Here is a 24,451-nt window from a genome sequence, read left to right on the forward strand (position 1 = left end):
GCAAAGCTGTCACTGTTGGGCCCCTAAACAAGGCCCTTAAACCTCACTGTTTCAGGGGTGCTGTATCATGGCTGAACCTGTGCTCTGAACCCAGCCTAAAAAGTCGGGATATGGAAAGAAAGAATTTCACTGTGCTGTAATGTATATGTGACAAAAATAAAGGCTGCTACGTTATCTTGCAAATTCTCCCAAGGTATGCAAACCTTTGAGCACCACTGTATATTCATGCCTAATAAACACAACCATATACATAACAAAACATCTGTAATCTGCCAGTCATGCAGCAGCAGAATGCATGATGCAGGTCAATCATGCAGATGCAGGTCAAGATTTAATGTCACATCAAACTTGGGGTAAAACTCAGAAGACACGACAAAGCAGATGGTTGCACCCTTGAAAGGAGTGGATTCTGAGGTGGTCTTCTGTTTTTGTTTGATGTTTTATATGTTCTGAGATGCTTTTCTGCTCTCCACAGCTATAAAGAATGATTAAATGAGTTACTACAGTATAGACTATATACTATATATCTGACGGTGTGATTACAGATAATCTGCTTATTTTTCTCTGACTTCACGCTTATTGTGTGTTTCCATCCAGAGATCTGGTGCTCACTTACTGTTGTTCCTTTTTTTGTACTTTTCTGCTCACCACAGATGCAAAGAGTGCTTATTTCAGTTACTAAAGTCTTCCTGTCAGCTCAGATCACTAATGACCAAGCCGGAGGCGACGGTTGCAAGGAACAACTTCCTGAAGTGATATAAAGAAGAAACCTTGAGAGGAACCAGACTCAGAAGGGAACCTCATCCTCATTTGGGTGACACTGGACAGGAAATAATGTCAATGTAAACAATGTCTTTTCTACAACAGTTTATAGTCAAGTGGAAATGAAGGCTTTGAATATGATACTATCGTTTATATAGTAACAGGTCATACTGTTTGGGGCAGTGGTGGCTCAAATGGTTAAGGCTCTGGGTTGTTGATCGGAGGATCAGGGTTCAAGTCCCAGCACTGCCAAGCTGCCACTTTTGTATGATGACATTTTGACATTTTTAATTACATTTACAGCATTTGGCAGACGCCCTTATTCCCCTTATTCAGAGCGACTTACATTATCTTGTATTTATACAACTGAACAATTGAGGGTTAAGGGCCTTGCTGCCCAGCAGTGGCAGCTTGGTGGACCTGGGATCGAACTCACAACCTTCTGATTGGTAGCCCAACACCTTAACCACTAGGCCACCACATGCCTCATGAGAGCAAGGCCCTCAACCCTCCCTGCTCCAGGGGTGCTGTATCATAGCAGCCCCTGCACTCTGACCCCAACCTCCTCAGTTATAAAGGCTAAATAAAGGCTTCTATGTCCCCGTTATATACACAGGATCTGTGTGGATCACATAAAAGCTCCAATAATTTGCAAAATCAAGAGAGCAGTGCCAGGAAGTGGATAAGAATAGCTGCTGTCATTACAAGCTCGTTGCCTGATCAGACGTAATAAGCTGCTTTAAAACAAAATGAACTGATACAAGTAAAAAAAAAAAAAAAACAGACTAAACTAATGAGTGAACTTCTAACGAGAGCAGGCAGGTCAGTCCTCTGAAGCGTCTAATTCAGAACAGCCTTTTTCAGTAGCTTTTTTTCCCCTTTCTTAGATTCTGTAGCCTCTAATCACCATCCCTGAGCGATTTGTAGATTCCAATTAGAGTAAAAACCACTCATGTTGGCGCTTCTATACGTACACAGCGTCGAAGCCTCCGTGTCGAATTGTGTTCGACTGTGCTGTGTCTCGACATCACGACAAAGCTGCGTGTTTCTGCCTGATTTTGACACGGGACCATGTGGAACGTTATTACAAATGATAGTCAAGCCAAAGAGGATGAAAATCTCCTTAACATATCATCTGCAACTATTTTTCATTTCGTGTATCGCACGGCCAAGCCGCAGAGTAACCCAACGGAAAAGAAGAGGCAATTTTCGGCCGCTATTATTCATGCTATGTCACCCACCAGCGGAAGAACGAGACGGAAATCCTGTCATCAAAGTCAGATTGGTGAAAAGAGCCAAGAGTGGTGAAAGCACAGTGGTGAAAAAAAAAAAAATCAAGCCGTGTTGATTAATTTCGTGTGATTAATTTACCCTCAAACATTCATGTACCAATAATAATTAAATACCACTTAAGGAAAGTCATCTTCTGCTTTTCTTGAACAAAACACACACAAAAAAACATCTGGAACTGAGAAGCCCTTTGTTTGTCCGTGTTTGTTCAGCTATTTGAGGCTGTGCGCCAAAACGTCTGCGTTCTCAAGGATTCCTTAAAATGACAGATTACGAAAAAAGAAAACGACTCATTACTAGCAGGTCACGTCTCAAATCGCCTTGTTTTTTTTGTTTTTTTTTTTTTGCTCTTGATTTTTACAGGCCCGCTCAACAGTGGCTAATACATTAAAAGCAGATGAACTTCAGACGGATAACTCCGGTTGGAGAACCGAGCGGTTCCGGACCATGAATCATGGTTGCACAGACTGAAGAAATAACTAAAAATATATACATACGTACATACACGGTTTTATTCTATTGCTTTGAGAGTCTTTGGAAGAGGACCTACAGTGAGCCGAGAGTGGCGGTGAAATGCTGTCGTCGTGTATAGGAGTGTGTCTGAGATGAGAAGAGGTGAAAGGTCGCCCTAGATCTGTACGAGGTGATGGCATGTTAAAAGAGGCGCCAGGATGCTGTTGTTCTCTTTCAAAAGTGCACAAGTGAAGCGCTTTAATTACGGCGACGTGACTTCCTGTGAGGTGAGCGGAGTGCACAAGGGTAAGCGCTTCAAAGGGCCGTGCGGAGCGTTAATGCATTAAACATTACGTCTGGGTACAAAAGGAAATAAAGAAAAAAAAAATATCTATATACATTAAATAGATGCCCTCCCCATTTGCCTGAGGATTGGATGAATAAGAAAATGAATTAAAAGACAGTCCTTTTGTGGCAACAACTTTGCAGCTCCAATCTCTGCTATCTGGGTCTATTTTTTTAAAGCTAATCAAAGCCGAACAGAGGAAGGCTGGCTGCGTGAGATTGAGAGGTAGGACGAGGCGACGGTGCCATTGCCCGGCTTCTCAGTATTCCAGCCACTGATTTGAATGTCAGCAGTGATAAAGGAGGCTTGTGGGCTAAGGATGAGGAAAAAGGAGGGGGAACTAATCGCAGACTCTTCCCTCGCTTGCCTCAAAGCCCCGGAGACCATGTCAGATTTGAGACCTGCATTGTGGCCTGCTAGACATCGGTCCATCATCCGCTCGCCTTCTTTTTCATCGAAATAAAATGGTAAAGGAAAAAAAATGATGATAAAAGAATAAAAGGACCTCTAGTACAAACAGTGACAGTGTGATTTATTTAGTAGTAGTATTAGTATTAGAACCTTTTTTTTTCTTGCTGCCCTTATGTTGATTATCGTCATGATGATAAAATTCCCATTTTGGTATTAATTTCATTGTACCTAGGTGCATATGACCATAAAAACCTTCATTTTTAATCATTTTTAATTATTAATAATATTAATGATATCAATAATATTAATTATATAAAATAATTAATATTATTGATATCATTAATATTATTAATAAAATTAATTGTTTTATATAAGTATATCACTTATTTATAATTATGATAATATAGTAATATTTATTATTATTATTATTATTATTATTATTATTATTATTATTATTATTATAATTCTTCTTAGTGAAATGTAATATTATTATTATTATTATTATTATTATTATTATTATTATTATTATTATTGTAATATTCTTCTTAATGTAATTATTTATTATTATTTTTATTATTACATTCTCTTTAAAATAGTCTGGTTCATGTACTAATATAGTTTTTTCTGGATGTTTTTTTTTCCAGCTGACTTAGAGCTGGTGTGATCGACATTTTTCTCTGGCGCTCGTGCCGTACTGTTTACCTCCCTGCCCGCTTCAGAGCTCGCTATGCGCTGCAGATTGACTTTCCATCTAGAAAGCTATCAGCTGACATTTGCCTGGAGAACGTCAATCACACGTCGCTGCCTTCTTCTGAAGTGGACGCGTGAAATTTGGTGTTCATACACAAGCTCATACATTTACACACAGCCAACACAGTGATGCAAGAGAAAACGATCAGCACTCCAGCAGATAGATTGCTGTTACATCAGAGAGGAAGAGAGAGTGAGCGCTCAGAACAGAAGCTAAGAGACTGACAGAGGAAGGAGTCTATATATTCTAATAATGTGATCGATGAACAAATCCAATCTTTTTTTCTTCTTTATACTGGTACGTGATAAACACTCGTCTTTCATGAATTTCACATTTTCATATACGGTATTGAGATCTAGTTCTGATCTGATTTAGTCTGAGCTTTAGTCTAAACTAGCTGACTGGTGGGAATGGATGTGCTTTTTAATCGCAGCTGCAACATTGTCTTGAGTAATAAATCTGAGATTAACGGACGTTGTCTGCGGTTACCATGGAAACCAAGCAGGGAGGTTGCTGAGAGAGCCAAGCTCTAACAATAACGTATAGAGGTAGAATTGAACAAATAAACACATTTAACAACGGAGAGTTTTGTAGAGGTTTCGAAACAGAGTTTAAACGATGGCGTGAAATTTTTTGCGGATTTTTTTGATTGACAAGTAAAAGCCCTTCTTGTGTTCCTGTGGCAGTGGAACGCTGTGGGACCCAGAAGAGGTGAGAAGCTTTACTGTGTGTAACAGAGCAAAATAAACATACGCTGAGTCGCACTGCATTCGACTCGATGCCATGCCTTATATAAAAACCACCTCAATCACCTCCCTAGGTAGTGCCCTAAGTAGTGCCCTAGGTAGTGCCCTAAGTAGTGCCCTAGGTAGTGCCCTAAGTAGTGCCCTAGGTCACTGTACTGGAGTTGGGGCACTATAAGTACTGATGACTGAATTTCTAATGACGTCCCAAATTCCTTATCACTGAAAATATATGTATATATATTTAAGATTTATATGTAATATAAATGTGTTAGTTTAATCACACATGATTCTGTGTTATCAGTGTTAGCTATCTACTGAATTCTTTTTAGATCAGTAAACAAAAGAGAGAGAGAGAGAGAGGGAAAGACAGACAGACAGAAAGAGAGAGAGACAGGCAGAAAGCAAGAGAGACACAGAGACAGACAGACAAAGAAAGAGAGAATGACAGAGACTGAAAGACAGACAGAGAGACGAAGAGCGAGACAGACAGAGACAGAAACAGACGGACAGACATCGATAGAGAGAGAGAGAGAGAGAGAGAGAGAGAGAGAGAGAGGGAAAGACAGACAGACAGGAAGAGAGACACAGAGACAGACAGACAGACAGACAAAGAAAGAGAGAATGACAGAGACTGAAAGACAGACAGAGAGACAGAAAGAGTGAGACAGACAGAGACAGAAACAGAGACAGACAGACATCGAAAGAGAGAGAGAGAGAGAGAGAGAGAGAGAGAGAGAGAGAGAGAGAGGGAAAGACAGACAGACAGAAAGAGAGAGAGACAGGCAGAAAGCAAGAGAGACACAGAGACAGACAGACAAAGAAAGAGAGAATGACAGAGACTGAAAGACAGACAGAGAGACGAAGAGCGAGACAGACAGAGACAGAAACAGACGGACAGACATCGATAGAGAGAGAGAGAGAGAGAGAGAGAGAGAGGGAAAGACAGACAGACAGGAAGAGAGACACAGAGACAGACAGACAGACAGACAAAGAAAGAGAGAATGACAGAGACTGAAAGACAGACAGAGAGACAGAAAGAGTGAGACAGACAGAGACAGAAACAGAGACAGACAGACATCGAAAGAGAGAGAGAAACAGAGAGAGACAGACAGACAAACAGCCAGGCAGGAAGGCAGGCAGGAAGGCAGACAGACAGACAGACAAACAGACAGGCAGACAGGCAAGAAGGCAGACAGACAAGAAGGCAGGCAGACAGACAGACAGACAGACAGACAGACAGACAGACAGACAGGCAGGCAGACAGACAGACAGACAGACAGGCAAGAAGGCAGGCAGGCAGACAGACAGACAAACAGACAGGCAGGCAGGCAAGAAGGCAGGCAGACAGGCAGACAGACAGGCAGGCAGGCAGGCAGGCAGACAGACAGACAGACAGGCAAGAAGGCAGACAGACAGACAGGCAGACAGACAGACAGACAGACAGACAGAGCCCTTAAACTCGACTCTCTGATCAGTTCCCTAAACGATGAAGTAGGAGGTGATTTCAGTGAAGTCTACAAACATTTAAAAACCCAGACCTCTGCTTCCTTCACACCTCATTGCAAAACACTCAACAGGTCACACGCAGGAAAAACACACAAGCTGTGCAACTGAAGGTGTGTGTGACGGACAGTTACGGACGTTACGGACTTTGCGCTGAAGCAGAAGATAACCACCTTTAACAGCTGAACGCTTTTCCCTTGTCTTTGTGGCTCGGGCCTCAGGGTTTACGCCCCTCTCTCGCTCTCTGAACTCAGAGGAAATGAGGCTCTTCTCTCAGCTCTCCATGGAGTCTGTATTGCCTGGATAGCACTTCAAAAGCATAGTGTGCTTCTCCACAGCACACATCTGCACATGGACAGTCTGGAATTAAGCCTAATGTATTTTTAAGTGATTTCAGCAGAGCAGTTTTTTTCCACAGCTTTTCTTTTATGTCGCCGCAGAGTTCATTTCATAGTGAGAAAAAGTCATTTCCATCCCGAAGACTTACAACAAAGTAACAGCAACATCATGAATGAAGAGACAAAGATGTAGATAGCAGCACACACACACACACACACACACACACACACACACAACAAAGCACTTCATTCACTTCTCTTACACAATCCTGTCTCTCAGTCACATTTCACACGCAGAAAGAAAGAAAGAAACAAACAAAAAAAAAAGAAAGACAGAGACAGACAGACAGAAAGCAAGAAAGAAAGCAAGAAAGCAAGAAAGAAAGAAAGAAACTAAAGCAAGAAATAAAGCAAGAAATAAAGCAAGCAAGAAAGCAAGAAAGCACAAAAGAAAGAAAGCAAGAAAGAAAGAAAGCAAGAAAGACAGACAGACAGACAGAAAGAAAGAAAGGTCTGGCAGGCAGGCAGGCAGACAGACAGACAGAGAGACAGAAAGAAATAAAGACAGAAAGAAATAAAGACAGAAAGACAGAAAGAAAGAAAGAAAGAAAGAAAGAAAGAAAGAAAGAAAGAAAGAAAGAAAGAAAGAAAGAAAGAAAGAAAGAAAGAAAGAAAGAAAGAAAGAAAGGACAAGACAAGACAAGACAAGACAAGACAAGACAAGACAAGACAAGACAAGACAAGACAGAAAGAAAGAAAGTGTATGTATGTGTGTGTGTGTGTGTGTGTGTGTGTGTGTGTGTGTGTGTACATAAAAGCTGCTGATTGGTCAGTACTAAACTCATAGTATTAAGCTGACATCTGCTCTCTGACTGTATTCCAATATTAAAATGAAATGAAATTCATTTTCTTTTATTCTATATTTGGTAAAAACCTCTAATTCTTACAGCTCAGATCAGCCTGTTAGCCTGGAGTCTGTACACACACACACACACACACACACACACACATACACACACACACACACACAGAATGAACTGATCTGTAAGAGGATGTGGAATCACCACACAGTGCTGCCCTGTACATGTATAAAATCTAGACGTGTTCTAATTCCTGCACACTGATACATCAGACTACAGCCTCACAGCTCAAAGACAACATCTAAATACAGCCCTGAAATCTGTTTACATCACTTTCAAATCATTTACCAATGTGATGTGGAGGACCGGCATCATCTTTCTCCTTCCTGCTCACGTTTTTATGGAGAACAAAGTCACTTAGTTGGTTGTATTTATTACCTCAGCCTTGAGAGACAGTTTTATATGTCGTGTCTGACAACAATTCTAATAAACACACTTCACTTCTGCTGCTAGACTGAGTGCCGAATACCAGCAGAGGAGAAAAGCAGCATGGATAAATCCAGTGAAGGAAGAAAAAGAAACAAAGAAAAGGTAGATGAGGATGATGGAGATGTTAGAGATGGGCAAAAATTCCCAGTGTGATATGTTCACAAAGGTACGAGTAACGAGAGAGAAATAAAGGACAACAATAAGCTCTTAACCCCTGGGTTATCATTCAATGTGTTGTTTAAACAGCAGAGAACACGAAGGAAGGAAGGAAGGAAGGAAGGAAGGAATGAAGGAAGGAAGGAAGGAAGGAAGGAAGGAAGGAAATAAACAAAACAAAAAATTTAAAAAAGAAAGAAAGAAGGAAATAAACAAAACAAGAAAGAAAGAAAAAAGAAAGAAAGAAAAAATCTAAACAAAAAATGAAAAAGAAAGAAAGAAACAAAACAAAAACTGAACGAAAGAAAGAAAGAAAGAAAGAAAGAAAGAAAGAAAGAAAGAAAGAAAGAAAGAAAGAAAGAAAGAAAATAAACAAAACAAAAAAGAAGAAAGAAAGAAAGAAAGAAATAAAGAAAGAAAGAAAGAAAATAAACAAAACAAAAAAGAAGAAAGAAAGAAAGAAAGAAAGAAAGAAAGAAAGAAAGAAAGAAAGAAAGAAAGAAAGAAAGAAAATAAACAAAACAAAAAAGAAGAAAGAAAGAAAGAAAGAAAGAAAGAAAGAAAGAAAGAAAGAAAGAAAGAAATCAAAACAAAAAAATGAAAGAAAGAGAAAAGAAAGAAACAGACAAACAAAAAATGAAAAAGAAAGAAAGAAAAAAACAAAAAATGAAAGAAAGAAAGAAAGAAAGAAAGAAAGAAAGAAAGAAAGAAAGAAAACAAAGAAAGAAAGAAAGAAATATTGGTTCTCTTGCCTTAGTCCACCTACTGGCATTTAGTAAGATGACTAACCTTTCGGAAAGCAACAGAACAGTAAAACTCCATCCAACCTCCACCCAGACAGCATCCATTTAGACTGTTGCTATGTGACACACCTCCTCATCTACATCCACCTTTTTGTTTATGTTACACATGCAGGTATTTGAGAGTTAAGGGCCTTGCTTGAGGGCCCAGCAGTGGTGTCTAGCTGCTGTCCCAGTGCACCGCCCGTGTTATGAAATATTCAGGTGGAGAAATCAAGCTCCCAATATGAGAAAGACACTTACAGCTCAGAGTGACGTGAAGGTCGTGAGGTGTTTAAACGATTCGGTCCACATGCCACTTAATACACAACATGAGAGCAGGGAAATGAGAGCATAAGTAAAGTCACACATTTAGACCTGTAAAGCAGCTTAAAAGTCGTGCATCGTGCATCCGAATGCACCCATTACAACCCTCATGAAAAGAACCGTGTGCCTCAGGATGACTTCTGTGACTGGATTGAAGTTTGTGACTACACACACACACACACACACACACACACACACACACACACACACACACACACACACACACAGAGGTGAAGGTATGCTTCTAGAAGATAAGGGAAAGCAGGAAGGCACTGTATCAGCACAGGAATCCTGATGTAAGCCTGTTCTCTCCATTTCTCTCCCTTCACCCATCTGTCTGTTTCCTGCTTTCTTTATTTCTCACTTGCCTCCACAGCCTCTGTCTCTTCTTAGCACTCTCTTTCTGTCAGAGTCTCTTTCGCCTTCTGCTTCTAAAAAACAGTGCAGTTGCCTTATCAAACTGAGTCGCTGTCAGTGAAGCCCTGGCAGGAAGCACGGCGGCGAAGTCAGCAACCTCCACTGATGCACAGAAGGTCTACATGCACCGAGCGCGCACACACACACACACACACACACGCGGCAGAAGATTTGTCAACTATATTTAGCTCAGGTCGACGATAAGAGCTGCAGGAGCCGGCAGTAGAAGGCTGTCAGGTTTAGGTTGAGTTCGATGCAATCTGGACTCTGATGCCTAGACTCGATGCCAGGCAGTCTGGAAGGCAGCTATGTGTAGGATGGTTGGGTCGAATCATTGAGAGATCATGATGTATAGATAAGCTGTTGCCAGGGAAACTGCATCACAAAATACAGTACGCTAACAAGACTGTTGAGGCTCAGGAAGAAGGAAGTGCTACATGTCCATTTCCAATGTCCTGGAGCCTTTAATCGAACCAAAGCCGTCTAACGAGCAGGTATTCGGTGCATTCCTTCTTTGCTGGCTTGATATAAAGTAATTTAAAAAAACGACGGTCCATCCGCAATCCCGAATGTGAAGTAGCTCAAACCGAGTAGTGAGAAAAAAAACTTCTGCTGAACATATGGGAGGAAAAAAAAAAAAGGTGCCGTATTTCAGCTACTGCAACGTCTTCTCGACATCAACGTCTTCCAGCGAATCGTACGCGTTTCTATAAACTGCTTTATAAGAAAGAAAAATCTCTTTTGTCATTTCAGTCAGCCGCTCTGGTCAGATTAGCAATCTGTCGACGTGGCTTGTTAAAAAATAAAAAAACCTGTTGTTTAGAGATGACTGGATACAGAAGTATGTGTTTATTCTCCACTTGACCTATCTGATCTGTTCAGACTTTGTGGCTCTAGTCAAATATTTTAACACGAAGCAACACCATGCAAGAAAACATCGCAAACTGTCTTATTTTTAGCCATGAACCAATCACCAGGAGTAAAGCATCAAAAGGTCACCAATCAGTCATGTTTGTTGCCTATCTGAGCATCATAAAAACCACATTTGATACATTTTCCAAGCTTTGGTCATATTTTATATTGGATGTGGTTATGGTTCAGTGTCTTGTTTTGTTTGTTTCTCTCTGGGTTTCTGATCAGAAGGTCAGAGATGATTGAGCATCGCCAAGCTGCCACTGTTGGGCCCTTGAGCAAGGCCCCTAAGCCTCTCTGCTCCAGAGGTGCTGCATCATGGCTGACCCTGAGCTCTGACCCTGACAAGCTGTGATATGAGAAGAAAGAATCTGCTGTAATGTATTGTATATGTGAGAAATAGTCAGAGAGAGAGAGAGAGAGAGAGAGAGAGAGAAAGAGGAGAGAGAGAGATGAGCTATAACCATGCCACATGACTTAGCAACTAAAGCTTGTTTATCTTATTAAGCGTTACTAAAAGACACTAATATCAGATCAGTAGAGATAGCATTGCTGTTAGCATTAGCTAAACAGACGCTGTAACAGACGAAGTAACCGCAAACGCATCGGTTACATCCGCCATCCGTTTTTCTTTCTCTCCTCCGCCACATTTCAGTCACATTCTGTCTGACCTGCTTTAGCAGAAAAAAAGCAGATGTGGGAGCTCAGTGGTTAAGGTGTTTGACTACTGATCGGAAGGTCGTTAGTTCGAATCCCAGGTCCACCAAGTTGCCCCTGCAGGGCCCCTGAGCAAGGCCCTTAACCCTCAATAGCTCAGGTGTATAAACTGAAATAAAAACATGTAAGTCACTCTGGATAAGAGTGTGAATGTAAAACATATTAAACCTTTTTAAGGAGCCTCCTGTAGCACTGTAGGTTTAAAAGGGTCCAAAATTTATAAAAGCTAAAAACTCTAGTTCTGTCAAACCAGAAGTAGCCAGATGGAATTATTCAGTGCATATTTATATACCATATTTCTGTACTTATAATATAAGTAGATTTTATACCGAGTCTGTTCTACATGTTACGATTGAAGAAGTATTTGGTTGTGCTCTTAGCTGAGCTCAGCAGTCTTAGATCGCGTAACATGACGCGCTCACCAGCGACCGATTTAGTGACCTTTATAACCAAAGACTGCTGAGGAGAAAGTTCTGACAGTCAGAAAAGCTAATAAAACCTCAGAGCGTGACCGCTGCTACGTCGCTCATCTAAAAGGCAGAAACTGTGAACGGTATAATATGATGAAACTCACAGGACTGCAGCCAAAATAGTAAGAGACGTTGAAATAAAGACAGAGCAGAATAAACGACAGAACTTTTTGTTTGTTTATCGTCTAATCCGATACGGAGAACACGTCCCGGCTTCGTCTTGTACAGAAATCAGCCGAGGCTTTATCGGGATCGTCTTAATCAGAGTACTAATCTTTAAAAAGCTGTTGAAAAAAACAGCTTTTTACGCTGCAATAAATTTGACGTGGTTCTCTGACTAGATGAAAGAGTGCTGTTTGTACTGTAAGAAGAATAAGACCTTAAAAAAAAAAAAAAAAACGATGTGTATGACGAGGTGTATGACGGGAGACGCTTACTGGGGAGTGAGACTGGAGAGGTTATTTCTGTAATGCACAGTACTTACCTGTCTAGGTAAGTGTGTAGTAGAGTATATATACGGTGTAAGTGTATATAAGCCTCAAAGGCATTTTACATAGAGAATCACAGAGAACAAGCAAGATAATCGGGGGCAAGTTTCTCGCTCTGAACGGACGTTCGTCTCTGAAAGTCAACGGCGTCTGAATGCCGTGAGAGCATTAACGTACATGTCACTTTGGCATGCTTTAGTATGACAAAACAAGAACAGGTGGCTTGTGAGGATTATTTCGCCAGAAAATCAACACAAGCAAGATCCTCCAGTGCCCCCTAGTGGGCTTGGATTTTTCCTCCATGCCATTTTGGTATGTTGTTTTGCAGAGATGAAGAAAAGCAGAAAAGGAAAAAGCTGCTACAGTACTTAGTAGGACTGGTTTTAAAGCTTATAAACGTTGGGAGAGGTAATCTGAGATTCGGTTTTAATTGGCGTTCGGGCAGTTGTTAAGCTGCTTCCTGCTTGGTTACTTGCACTGATGTGGCAGTAAAAAGTTATCAAAGGAAGCTGGTAACTGCACTGGCTACTTCTTTAATTTGTGGATAAAATAAAGGTTGCGTATCTTTCCATCTGAGAATCGACAAGTGTCAGGATTAATTGGTACAGGGATGAAGTGTAGGATCGTACCTGACAGTGAGGATGAGGGTTGGAGCAGCCCATCATGGCTCCTTTATTCTCGAAGATCTAAAAGGTGACAGAGAGAGAGAGAGAGAGAGAGAGAGAGAGAGAGAGAGAGAGAAGTAAAAAGAAGCTGACATTTAATTAAAGAGTAGAGCCATGTGTTTTGTGTGTGGTGTGTGTGTGTGTGTGGGGACATTCAAAACAACGCTGACAGTCTGTGCACACACACACACACACACACACACACACACCTTTACTCACAAACAAATATGTCAGATCAGACCCGTAGAGCGAAACCTCATGTCTCCTGTCTCAGAGAGTTTTAAGACTTCCCCAGGCTTCCCTCAGGGGTGATATTAAAGGACTTGTGTAGAATCTCCCCCTTGTCTAGTACGCTTGATAAATATTGACTTGTCTCAAGTTGAGGTCTGTAAATCTAGGCAGTGAGAGTGAACACATGCCCTGATGCCTTTAGTAGAGAGAGAAAGAGGAGATAACCAGCGTGCTTATCTGTAAGAACGCAGGAGCAGAACACAAACAACAAGAGAGGAGAGATCTCGAGAAAGAGAACAAACGTAACACGCTGGAGTCTTTTTCCTCGTAATCTCAGACCTCACGTGGACTTTTTATGCAAGGTTTGCGACGTCAAGTGTGCCATAATGACTGGTTTGACATACGAACAGGTCGACCTTTAACAACTCGTCCTCTGTGAAGGCTTTATTAATGAGCTGAATCGGAAATGTTCCCTCATTGCTGAAATGGATCTGTACTATGCATCCAAGTCCCTTAAGTAAAGCAGCACAAAAGCAGCAGCCAGGGCAGAGATTGATGGTTTTGTGATCTCTGCACTTTTTCACAAAACACTGCACTTTTAATTGACTGTTTTATGTCTCTAAAAACGGCTGAATAACCGAACAAGGTGGCATCGAGCGACACGACACTAATATCAGTCACAGTTCTACCTTATCCAGTCTGTGTCTATATGTTTAGTTCCTAGTTTATCCTCACATACTAAATCAGCTTAAGCCTGGACATTTTACGACCTCTGGCAAGCTTCAAAGTGGAGAGCCGTTCTGCCTTAGAGGCACTAATGTGCCGAGGGAGGCCGGAGGAACATGTCGCACCGCTGCACGTCGATCAGGCCTGAAAAGTCCTCGCTGAGAAGCCGCTCCCAATTGATCCAATTAGTAAAGATGAGGAAGGCTGCGGGAGGGAGATGGGGCTAATGGCGTCCCCCGCACAGCCTGGCTGGTTTAAACACAGGTCGTTATGGAAGAAAAAAGCTGAACAAATGACAAAGATGCACCCTGGAGGGTGACTGACTTTTAGTACAAATGTTAACAGGGTTTTCAGAGTAATGCTAAAACTCCCAGAGTGTTTAATAACAAGGAAAGTGAGCGTTCCAGCAAGAGAAAAGTCCAAGCTCCTAAAGCCTTTACTCACAAAGGAGCCTGGCTTTGAGGGTCAAGATGTCTAAATAGCATAAAGGAAGGGAGGGAGGAAGGAAGGGAGGGATGGATGGATGGATGGATGGATGGATGGATGGATGGATGAAAGGAAGGAAGGAAGGAAGGAAGGGAGAGAGGGAGGGAGGGAGGGATGGACGGATGGAAGGAAAGAAGGTAGGAAGGAAGGAAGGAAGGAAGGAAGCCTGGGAGGGAGGGAGGGATGGATGGATGAATGGATGGATGGATGGATGGATGGATGGATGGATGGAAGGAAGGAAGGAAGGAAGGAAGGAAGGAAGGAACGGAGAGAGGGAGGGAGGGAGGGATGGACGGATGGATGGAAGGAAAGAAGGTAGGAAGGAAGGAAGGAAGGAAGGAAGGAAGGAAGCATGGGAGGGAGGGAGGGATGGATGGATGAATGGAGGGATGGATGGATGGAAGGAAGGAAGGAAGGAAGGAATGAGGCAAGGGAGAGAGGGATCGAGGGAGGGATGGATGGACGGATGGACGCATGGAAGGAAGGAAGGAAGGAAGGAAGGAAGGAAGGGATGGATGGATGGATGGATGGATGGATGGATGGATGGATGGATGGATGGAAGAAAGGAGGCAATGGAGAGAGGGAGGGAGGGAGGGATGGATAGATGAATAGATGGGAGAGAGGGAGGGGTGGATGGATGGATGGATGGATAGAAGGAAGGAGTAGAAGAAAAAACAAATGAATGAATGAATGAATACTTTAATAAATCAGTAAAAAGCATAAGTATTTTGTTTCAGTATTGAATGTACACTTTAACACATTAACACTATGCACATTTATTAATAAAATTAAAACATGGTTAATAATTGCATCTAAGTCTATTTATACTATAATGACTCACATGCCCAGGTCTCATATAATCCAGGCTCTTTTCTCAACATATGAAAGAAAAAGAATCACAAAGCAACACAATACATAACAGCCGGTGTTCGCACTCTAAATTGTCATTTATCGCTATGTCCTGAAAGGCTTTAGAGTTTCTTAGTGATGACAAACTGCACTGTTTATTGATCAATAACTTACAGAGACGTTCAACTCAACTCTGACTATAACTATAAATATTTGTTTTACTTTAACTTCTTCATGTTGAACAGCATCACACCATCCTGATGTGCAAACTCACGTTTTATTCCTTACATTCAGTTTCAGACTAGTTCCTTACCTGCACCCATGGATAGGTGGAGCCTAGCTCCTGAATCAGCTCCGCCCACTTGTCAATCACTTTGCGGATCTCTCCAGGTTGCATCAAGGGGAGAGTGACGTCAGACCATGGATGGAAGCACATGACCTTACTGAGGAGAAAGAAAGAAAGAAAGAAAGAAAGAAAGAAAGAAAAAGACAGGACAGGACAGGACAAGACAGGACAGGACAGGACAGGACAGGACAAGACAAGACAAGACAAGACAAGACAGAAAGCAAGACAAGACAAGACAAGACAAGACAGAAAGCAAGACAAGACAAGACAAGAAAAGACAAGACAAGAAAGAAAGAAAGAAAGAAAGAAAGAAAGAAAGAAAGAAAGAAAGAAAGAAAGAAAGAAAGAAAGAAAGAAAGAAAGAAAGAAAGAGGACAGGACAGGACAGGACAGCACAGCACAGGACAGGACAGGACAGGACAGGACAAGACAAGACAAGACAAGACAAGACAAGAAAGAAAGAAAGAAAGAAAGAAAGAAAGAAAGAAAGAAAGAAAGAAAGAAAGAAAGAACAAGACAAGACAGAAAGACAAGACAAGACAAGACAAGACAAGACAAGAAAGAAAGAAAGAAAGAAAGAAAGAAAGAAAGAAAGAAAGAAAGAAAGAAAGAAAGAAAGGACAAGACAGAAGGACAAGACAGAAGGACAAGACAAGAAAGAAAGAAAGAAAGAAAGAAAGAAAGAAAGAAAGAAAGAAAGAAAGAAAGAAAGAAAGAAAGAAAGAAAGAGACAGGACAAGACAAGAAAGAAAGAAAGAAAGAAAGAAAGAAAGAAAGAAAGAAAGAAAGAAAAAGACAGGACAAGACAAGAAAGAAAGAAAGAAAGAAAGAAAGAAAGAAAGAAAGAAAGAAAGAAAGAAAGAAAGAAAGAAAGAAAAAGACAGGACAAGACAAGAAAGAAAGAAAGAAAGAAAAAATAACATTTTGTTTGGACAAAAAGAAATGGCACCCTATAAATCTAGGATGTTAGAGAGTTAGTATGTAGTTGTGTTTGTATACGTGTCTAGCACTCGGTTTTTTAGCACACATTTTGTCATCATCTGCTTATGTGTCTCACTAAACCTCGGCTTTGCTGTAGATTGGCATTTAAATACTTTCATTAACTTACACATGACAAAGAAAAACAAAACGCTTGTAAATCAGTTGGTAATAATACTAATAATAATAACAATAATAATAATATATATATTATTCTCACTATTTTGCATGATGTGCATGTATGTACAGAATTTGTACAGATTTTTTTTTCTGCATCCTAAAATCTGTTTCTAGACCCAATCATGTGAGTTGTGTGTGGAAGATACAGGGCAGGTCACAGGAGACTTTGCTGCACCAGTACACTTCGTCTGGAGCACTAATTGGCTTCCAACACACACGTCTCTGATTCGGAGGATCCTCTGGAGACTGAGCAGTTCAAACTGATGTAGAGAGACGCAGGGCTTGTAATTCTTGCAGAGGATGTTATTCAAACAGAAAGCCAGTAAAGTTTTACTTTGGTTTCAATTTAGTGAAGAGAAATTCGTTTCCCAGTCAAAACAGTAGACACTGGAAATTTACAGACTTGCAGCACCACCTAGTGGCACCTCGTTCAGCTTCTCTCCTTTATCCAAAAGCTGAATTTTAGCATTAACTTGTCACTAATCCACTACTCTACTAGAATAGTGGGGATGTGGTAGCCTAGTGGTCAAGGCGTTGGACTACTGATCGGAAGGTTGTGAGTTCAAATCCCAGGTCCACCAAGGTTCCACTGCTGGGGCTTTGAGTAAGGCCCTTAACCCTCAATTACTCGGTTGTATAAGTTTAAATAAAAACGTAAATCACTCTGGATAAGGGTGTCTGCTAAGTGCCAGAAATGTAAATAGAAAATACTTTTATTCAAGTTATCACATGATATTGACATTCCTAAAAAAAAAAAAAAAGCGCACTAGTTTGTGGTTGAAATGTTTTGCTCCTAAACCAAATGTAAGTGTTTTTCCTCAAAACAAGAAGCTACAGCTCATCAAGTGAAAACGTCTTGAACATAATCAAACGTATGTAGTGTTTTCGAAACGTATGATTACAATAAAACAAATACAGGATTATGAAACTTATTTAATATTTGCAAGATATAAATAGTCTTATTGTATTGGCAGATTATTTTCCTAATTTTAAGCATTTGTTTCCAGAAATTAAAAAGTAAAATCATCTCAAATCAGGCTGAATACTACAATGTGAAGACCAAAAACATCTCTATATCGTGATCCTTACTGCTTTCTTAATGATGTTTTTGTCATATTCCCCACACCTAATTTATATCATTTAACTTTTAAAGTTTTGCAAAAAATGTACTGTTTCAAAGGAAAAACCTAAAAGTAGATTTTATCCTGCTATTATTTAGTCCTAATAATCGTAATCTTTTATACTGTTTGTTCTGTGTGCGCATATATATATATATATATATATATATATATATATATATATACACATATATATATATATATATATATATACATATATACACACACACACACAATATTGGCAATGTTTTGTTACACACCTCCAAATTATTGAAATCACGTGTTTTAATCACGTCTATGGCCACAGGTATAAAATCACGGCACGTAGGCGTGCAGACTTGCTCTCAGGAGCTCAGTGAATTCAAGTGTGGTACCATGATAGGTTGCCACCTGTGCATTAAGTCCATTCGTGACATTTCCTCAACACTACTACCACAGTAAATTGTTAATGTTATTATAAATTGGGAACACCAGCAACTCGTAAAAGGCCATGGACCCTTTAATCAGCAGGGTCAGCACATGCTATACAGCACATGTGGCCTTCAGATTAACCCAAGAACAGAGCATACAGAGCTTCATGGAATGGGTTTCCATGTCCGAGCAGATGCACCCAAGCCTTACATCATCAAGTGTAATTCAAAGCATCGGATACAGTGGTGTAAAGCACGCCGGCACTGGACTCTACAGCAGACAAGTTCTCTGCTCTGACGAATCACGCTTCTCTGTCTGGCAACCTGATGGATGAGTCTGGGTTTGGCTGTTGCCAGGAGAACGGTACTAGCCTGACTCTATATATATGTGTGTGTGTTTACACTGCCATATCATGCCATGCCAATGTGAGTAAACTGATGCGAGTAAACCATAATGTTTGCTAGTGTGCTAACAAACACCACCAGGCACGTTCCACCTCATTAAGGAAGTACACCTCTGCTGTTAGAAGTCATGACTCTATAACCTCTCTGTATTGATTTTTGCTCCATTGCTGCAAATTAGAAAACACAAAATCATTTAGCCTGGCCTTCTCCCTTTAGCTGGCATCCTCTCTGGAAAGCAAGTAAAGATTTCAGCTGAGCATGAACCAGCAGGGCAAAAACGTTTATTCACACAGTCATCGCTAATAAACCTGTGTGAAGAAGAACCTCGTTTCTTTATTTATTTACTGCCGTCCTGGGCACTGTGGGGGTTACAACATACATCTGATGCAGCAGAAATATTGAACGGTGAAATACAATTCAACGTATTTTTCAGGTTTATTTGGCAGCATACAAATCTTTACTGTAGAAACGATCACGAGAACCTATTACGACAAGCTCAGAAATTATACGTGTGTGATTGTCCTTGCAGCTGGAACTACTTTCTGATCTGATGCTAGAGAAAATGAATCAACACCTTTGGACCAACTTTTTCTATCCACTGTAGCATGCGACTTAGTAATATTAAAGTGTGACGGTAAATTAGAGCGACGATCAGTGGAACATAAAGAGTAGCTGATTGTTTATGTAGAATTTCACCAATATACGTATTAAGGTTTTTAGTTGTTATGAAAAAAGAGGATGAAGCTTTCTCACCAAGCACCTCTTGCAGATTTGGTCTGGAACAACGGATGATGACCTGAACCTGCATAAAACACACACACACACACACACACACACACACAGTGTTCACTTCTGTTTTAATACACAAAGTATACACTATATGAACAAGCCAGAGTGAAGAGCCACATATTAAAAGAGATATAATAATGCTACTAAATTGGACTTCACCAATTTATACGTGTTAACAATTCCTGCTGTTTCTAGCTACTCGCACAGGGACCTATTGTGGACGCTGCCATCTATAAAATGTGTGTGATTTTGTTGATATAGGTTTTTGCGCGGACATTTTAAGGATTTATTTTTTTTTGGCAGTTTTTGAGGGGGACGCGGTGGCTTGGTTAACACGTTTGAGTCACACCACTGGACTCTGGTTTCCTTCCAGTCCAAATAGTGTAGTGGGTCCAAAGGAGTGTGTGTGTGTTTATATCTTTGTGGCAACTGGCATAAACTGGCAACATGTCCAGGATGAACTCTGCCTTATGCACTGAGTCTCCTGGGACAGGTTCCAGATTCCCGGCAACCCAGTAGGAAAAATCGAATGGAAAAGAACGGATAGATGGATTAACTTGTTAAGAAAGTAAAAAAAAGAGGTGCTGTTGAAGGAACAAGTTTATAGCTGCTATAATGTAAGTGATAACAGAAACTACCTTGTTTAACTATAAATATATAAAAATCAATATTATGTGTCGATGTTTAATGAATAAAAACCGCTTTGATGAGAGAAATTAAATACTTGGGAGGTATGCTGAGGGCAGCTGTGAGCTTGTGCATGTAGAAAAGGGCAGATCGTGTGTGCGTTCTCCCCTGAGTGTGTTACACAGCCTTGGTAAAAGGTTTGAAAAGATGCCCCTGGCTGGATTTATACGTCTTGGTGGAAGCTGATTGTTGGAAGGAAAAACCGTAAGTATCATGATATCAATATTAAATCTTTATTATTGCTCGGCCCTAATTATGTGCTTTGCCAGGGATGTCCTACAGCTCACCTGTAATAACACTGGCTCTAATACAAACAGTGTAAATACTTTACCGGGATCTGGAGCATCGGGCTGTAGTGCAGGGAAATCGTTATCGAACAGGAACGTGCTGTCGTAATCAGGATTCACCTTAACGGAACGATTTGAAATAAAACGTTTCAATAAAATAATCAGTAAAAATGGTGTATACAAATAATACTTTTTAGGAAACTATGAAATAATAATCTGCATGTAAGATGAGTGTTAGTCAAGTAGATCTGTCCTGTTTAAAAATCATACAATTCAAAATAATTCACCGACGTATAAAGACGGGTAAAGGGAGTAAGGATGAAAGGAAAGGAGAAATTGTCATTTCCTTGCTTAGAGGACATTTTGGAATAAATGCAAAGCTGGATTTTTAAATGCTTCAGTAAAGTTACCCACAATGCTCATGGCTAAATCTTCAAAATAAGACACCAAAAACCGCTCAAGTAGCAAAAGATTTTACAAAAGAGACACACATATAGATGAGAATGTAAAGAAAGAAAACGCTGAATCTTGGTATTATAATCTGCATTTGTAGCACTTTTTTAAATCAGTTACTGTGTGAAAAGCAACATTAACTGAAACACGGGTTCTAATTCTTTACGCAAGGGAGTATGCAGGGATCCGCAGGCATATTCCTGCCTCCCAGCGTTCTCAGGATATTTCCCAGGATCCAGGATAAAGCTTACTTACTAAAAATGTTAGACCCATATATACAATTATACATGGTAATAAATGCATATGAATAGAGTACATAAATGTGCCAGATAATTTACATGTATGCTGAGACTTAACCGTGACAACCAGCATAATTAGCAGTTAAGGTCAAGTCTGTATTTACACTTCAGTGGCACTGTTGCGGTTTATCTAATCAATGTTATTATAGACAATGTAATTATTGTTTATAGGCTACAGCACATGAGAATGTGACAAGAACAGAACGACATGACACCCTCGGGGAGGTAGACTCAATATGTGTGTGTGTGTGTGTGTGTGTGTGTGTGTCTGTGTGTGTGTGTTGTCAGCTGCTGGAAGTACACAACCAACTAAGAAGGATAACAAAGCATCTGGAGATCATTCACTTTTAATGAAGCCTAGCAATAACCAGTGACATACTGTAAGTGTGAGTGACCACTGGGGACTAAATATGGGCCAGTAATGGACAAGTATGAGAAAAGTTCAACTTTATGCAAATTGTAGTGATTGGTGCAGTGACTCCCAATGGGAATTAGGACAGGAGAAGGCACGTGATTAGTGGGAAAGCACACACACTACTTCTTCATCTCGTAGGATATGATGCGTATATACACTGCTGAATTTTATGCACAAATGTCAAATCACCCTCCAGAATCATTTATTTTAGCAGCACCAAAAGTGTGCTCCAGTTTCCTCCCCCAGTCCAAAGACTTGCAATACAGACTGATTGGCACCTCTAAGTTCTCCCTGGTGTGTGATTGTGCCCTATGGTGGGTTGGCACCCTGCTCCAGGCTGCCTGTATTTCTAAACAGGGATTTGCTGACACCTTGTGGTCCATGGCATAATTACAGGGGGTAAGTCGAAATGTTTCTAAAAAATATTTCAGTAATTTCAGTAAATATTTCGTAATATATTTTAAACAGACTTTTATTCCCATTCAATGCTTCATTTTTTTCTCATTGTGATGCAGTAAATGCTTCAGTCAACGCATTTATCATCTTTATGCCACAGTGTATGAGGAATCATGTTTACTAGGCTCTCACCTCCCCATTGGCTCTGGTGCTCCTGGGACAAAGGGGATTGTTGGGGTCATGACGAGGGACGTTTTCCACTGGCACCTTCTCTACCTGTCCTTTCCATGGCCGTTTCATCCGATGAGCTGAGACCAGAACCCAGGAATCACGCAGTGGATTGTACCTCAGATGCTGGTGCTCTGAGGCAAGAAATCAGAAAAGCTTTTGAAAAGGCTTGGGAAAGAGTGCAACAGCCGGTGACAGCTGGCCATGATGATAGCAGAGATATGAAAGCAGAAATTCAGGTGACTGGTCACGAGATGACAGCTCATGTGTGTGTGTGTGTGTGTGTGTTTGTGTTTGAGTGTGTGTGTCTGTGTATATGTGTGAGGGTGTGTGTGTATATGTGTGTTAGTGTTATGTGTGTGTATATGTGTGAGTGTGAGTGTGAGTGTGTGTATGTGTGTGTGTGTGTGAGAGAGAGAGAGAGAGAGAGAGAGAGTGAGTGTGTGTTAGTGTGTATGTGTGTGTGTATTAGTGTGTGTGTCTGTGTATATGTGTGAGGGTGTGTGTGTATGTGTGTGTGTGTGTGTGTGTGTGTGTGTGTGTGTGTGTGTGAGAGAGAGAGAGAGAGAGAGAGAGAGAGAGAGAGTGAGTGAGTGTGTGTTAGTGTGTGTGTATTAGTGTATGTGTGTATGAGTGTGTTTGTGTTTGAGTGTGTGTGTCTGTGTATATGTGTGAGGGTGTGTGTGTATGTGTGTGTGTGTGTGAGAGAGAGAGAGAGAGAGAGAGAGAGAGAGAGAGTGTATGTGTGTGTATTAGTGTATGTGTGTGTGTGTGTGTGTGTGTGTGTGTGTGTGTGTGTGTGTGTGTGTGTGTGTGTGTGTAGGTTTTACTACATTTACCTACTTTATAACTAAAAACAATGAGAGTTAAAGACATAAGAAAAAGGACCCTGCATGTGAGCGTATAATCGTTACCTCTGGGATCAAATTGATTTTTGATTGCAGTCTCCGTGTGATCCATTGTGACCTACAGTCTATAAAAAGAGCTCAAAGTAAGATGTCATTAGCGAACCGTTAATAAACATTTATGTATCTGTGATCACTCAAACATCAGGAGGTCTTAGGCAAGTTTCTCTTCTTTACGAATGACATGACTGATCACTTTTCCGTTGATTTTGCGCAATACTAATAACATGTCTGACTGTATTTTAATTTGATATTAATCGATTTCAAATAAACATTACATCTTAAACGATTTTATAATATGTGACTTCTTATTTATTTTAGAATTTTACTCCCTGCTTAAGCAGCACAGAATACATCTAGGTATATATCGAACTGCGTGTTTAAGCGCCGTGTTGATGTTCAGAATCGTACCGTTTTATCGCGCTTCCTAGTTCAGATCTCATTTCATTGGATGAGATCTGTTTAAGGTGACACGTGATTGGTCGAAGTCGATAAGATCTTCACGCCTTAGCAACCGAGTTCACTGATTTGCTAAGCTAATCCTGTTAGCTAGCAGAGTTGTCTGAAGGAGTTTCAATGAAAGTGTGTCAGGTGTATTTTAGCTTATAGTCTTGTAAGGTTGTTTTTTTTTTAATGTTGCATTGCAGGTAATCGGTTTTGACATAATGTTTGTGACTAGAAAATTGCTGAAACTCGTGGTGTTAGTCGGAGTGTTGGTGTTAGTCGTACAGTACTTACAGTACTGGTTAGCACATAAACAGTATGTGTTTACTAAAGAGGACGTCGCCAAACTGGCCAAACAGTACGCAGGTGAGTTCAGATAAAACACGTTACATGCTGTATTATGATCCTGATCTGTTTAAATGTCCGAATAAAGCATGTCAGATGCATCTACAGTAGCTCTGAGCTTCTATACACAGCTTGGTATTTAGTGCCTTAGCTAAAATTATAGTTGTGGTTATGAGAGAAGGCCATTTGATCTCTAGCCTGGCATTTGCCTATGAGGCTAAAGGGCAGTTGAGAGACGCTCCTCTGATTACTTACATGGCAGATCGATATAATATCAGAGGCGTTTCCACAACAGCTCTGGCTTCAAATCAGATCTCTGAGAGGTCTGTAACTCCTATGCACATCATTCGTTCAGTCTCTTATTCACTCACTCTCTTATTCACTCACTCACTCTCTTATTCACTCACTCACTCACTCACTCTCTTATTCACTCACTCACTCACTCACTCACTCTCTTATTCACTCACTCACTCACTCACTCACTCTCTTATTCACTCACTCACTCACTCACTCTCTTATTCACTCACTCACTCACTCACTCACTCACTCACTCACTCACTCTCTTATTCACTCACTCACTCACTCACTCACTCA

At 40.6% G+C, this 24,451-nt stretch overlaps 2 protein-coding genes across 2 annotated transcripts in view; one reads left to right on the forward strand and one right to left on the reverse strand.

Annotated features, from left to right (window-relative positions):
* The window catches only part of galt (galactose-1-phosphate uridylyltransferase), a 106,279-nt gene extending 83,015 nt beyond the window's left edge, over window positions 1-23,264 (reverse strand). Inside the window, exons 1-6 of the mRNA XM_060896174.1 lie at window positions 23,078-23,264; window positions 22,128-22,297; window positions 20,417-20,492; window positions 19,363-19,411; window positions 15,486-15,615; window positions 12,845-12,901 (exon numbers count right to left, since the gene is read on the reverse strand). Of these exons, the coding sequence (XP_060752157.1) occupies window positions 12,845-12,901; window positions 15,486-15,615; window positions 19,363-19,411; window positions 20,417-20,492; window positions 22,128-22,297; window positions 23,078-23,123 (528 nt within the window). The 5' untranslated portion in view covers window positions 23,124-23,264. The remainder of the gene's footprint in view (window positions 1-12,844; window positions 12,902-15,485; window positions 15,616-19,362; window positions 19,412-20,416; window positions 20,493-22,127; window positions 22,298-23,077) is intronic.
* Window positions 23,265-23,562: 298 nt separating this feature from the next.
* sigmar1 (sigma non-opioid intracellular receptor 1) overlaps window positions 23,563-24,451 on the forward strand; it is a 9,179-nt gene continuing 8,290 nt past the window's right edge. Inside the window, exon 1 of the mRNA XM_060896367.1 lies at window positions 23,563-23,878. Coding sequence (XP_060752350.1) covers window positions 23,734-23,878 — 145 coding nt within the window. The 5' untranslated portion in view covers window positions 23,563-23,733. The remainder of the gene's footprint in view (window positions 23,879-24,451) is intronic.

Source organism: Tachysurus vachellii, chromosome 20 (assembly GCF_030014155.1).
Source record: "Tachysurus vachellii isolate PV-2020 chromosome 20, HZAU_Pvac_v1, whole genome shotgun sequence".
Lineage (NCBI taxonomy): Eukaryota > Metazoa > Chordata > Actinopteri > Siluriformes > Bagridae > Tachysurus > Tachysurus vachellii.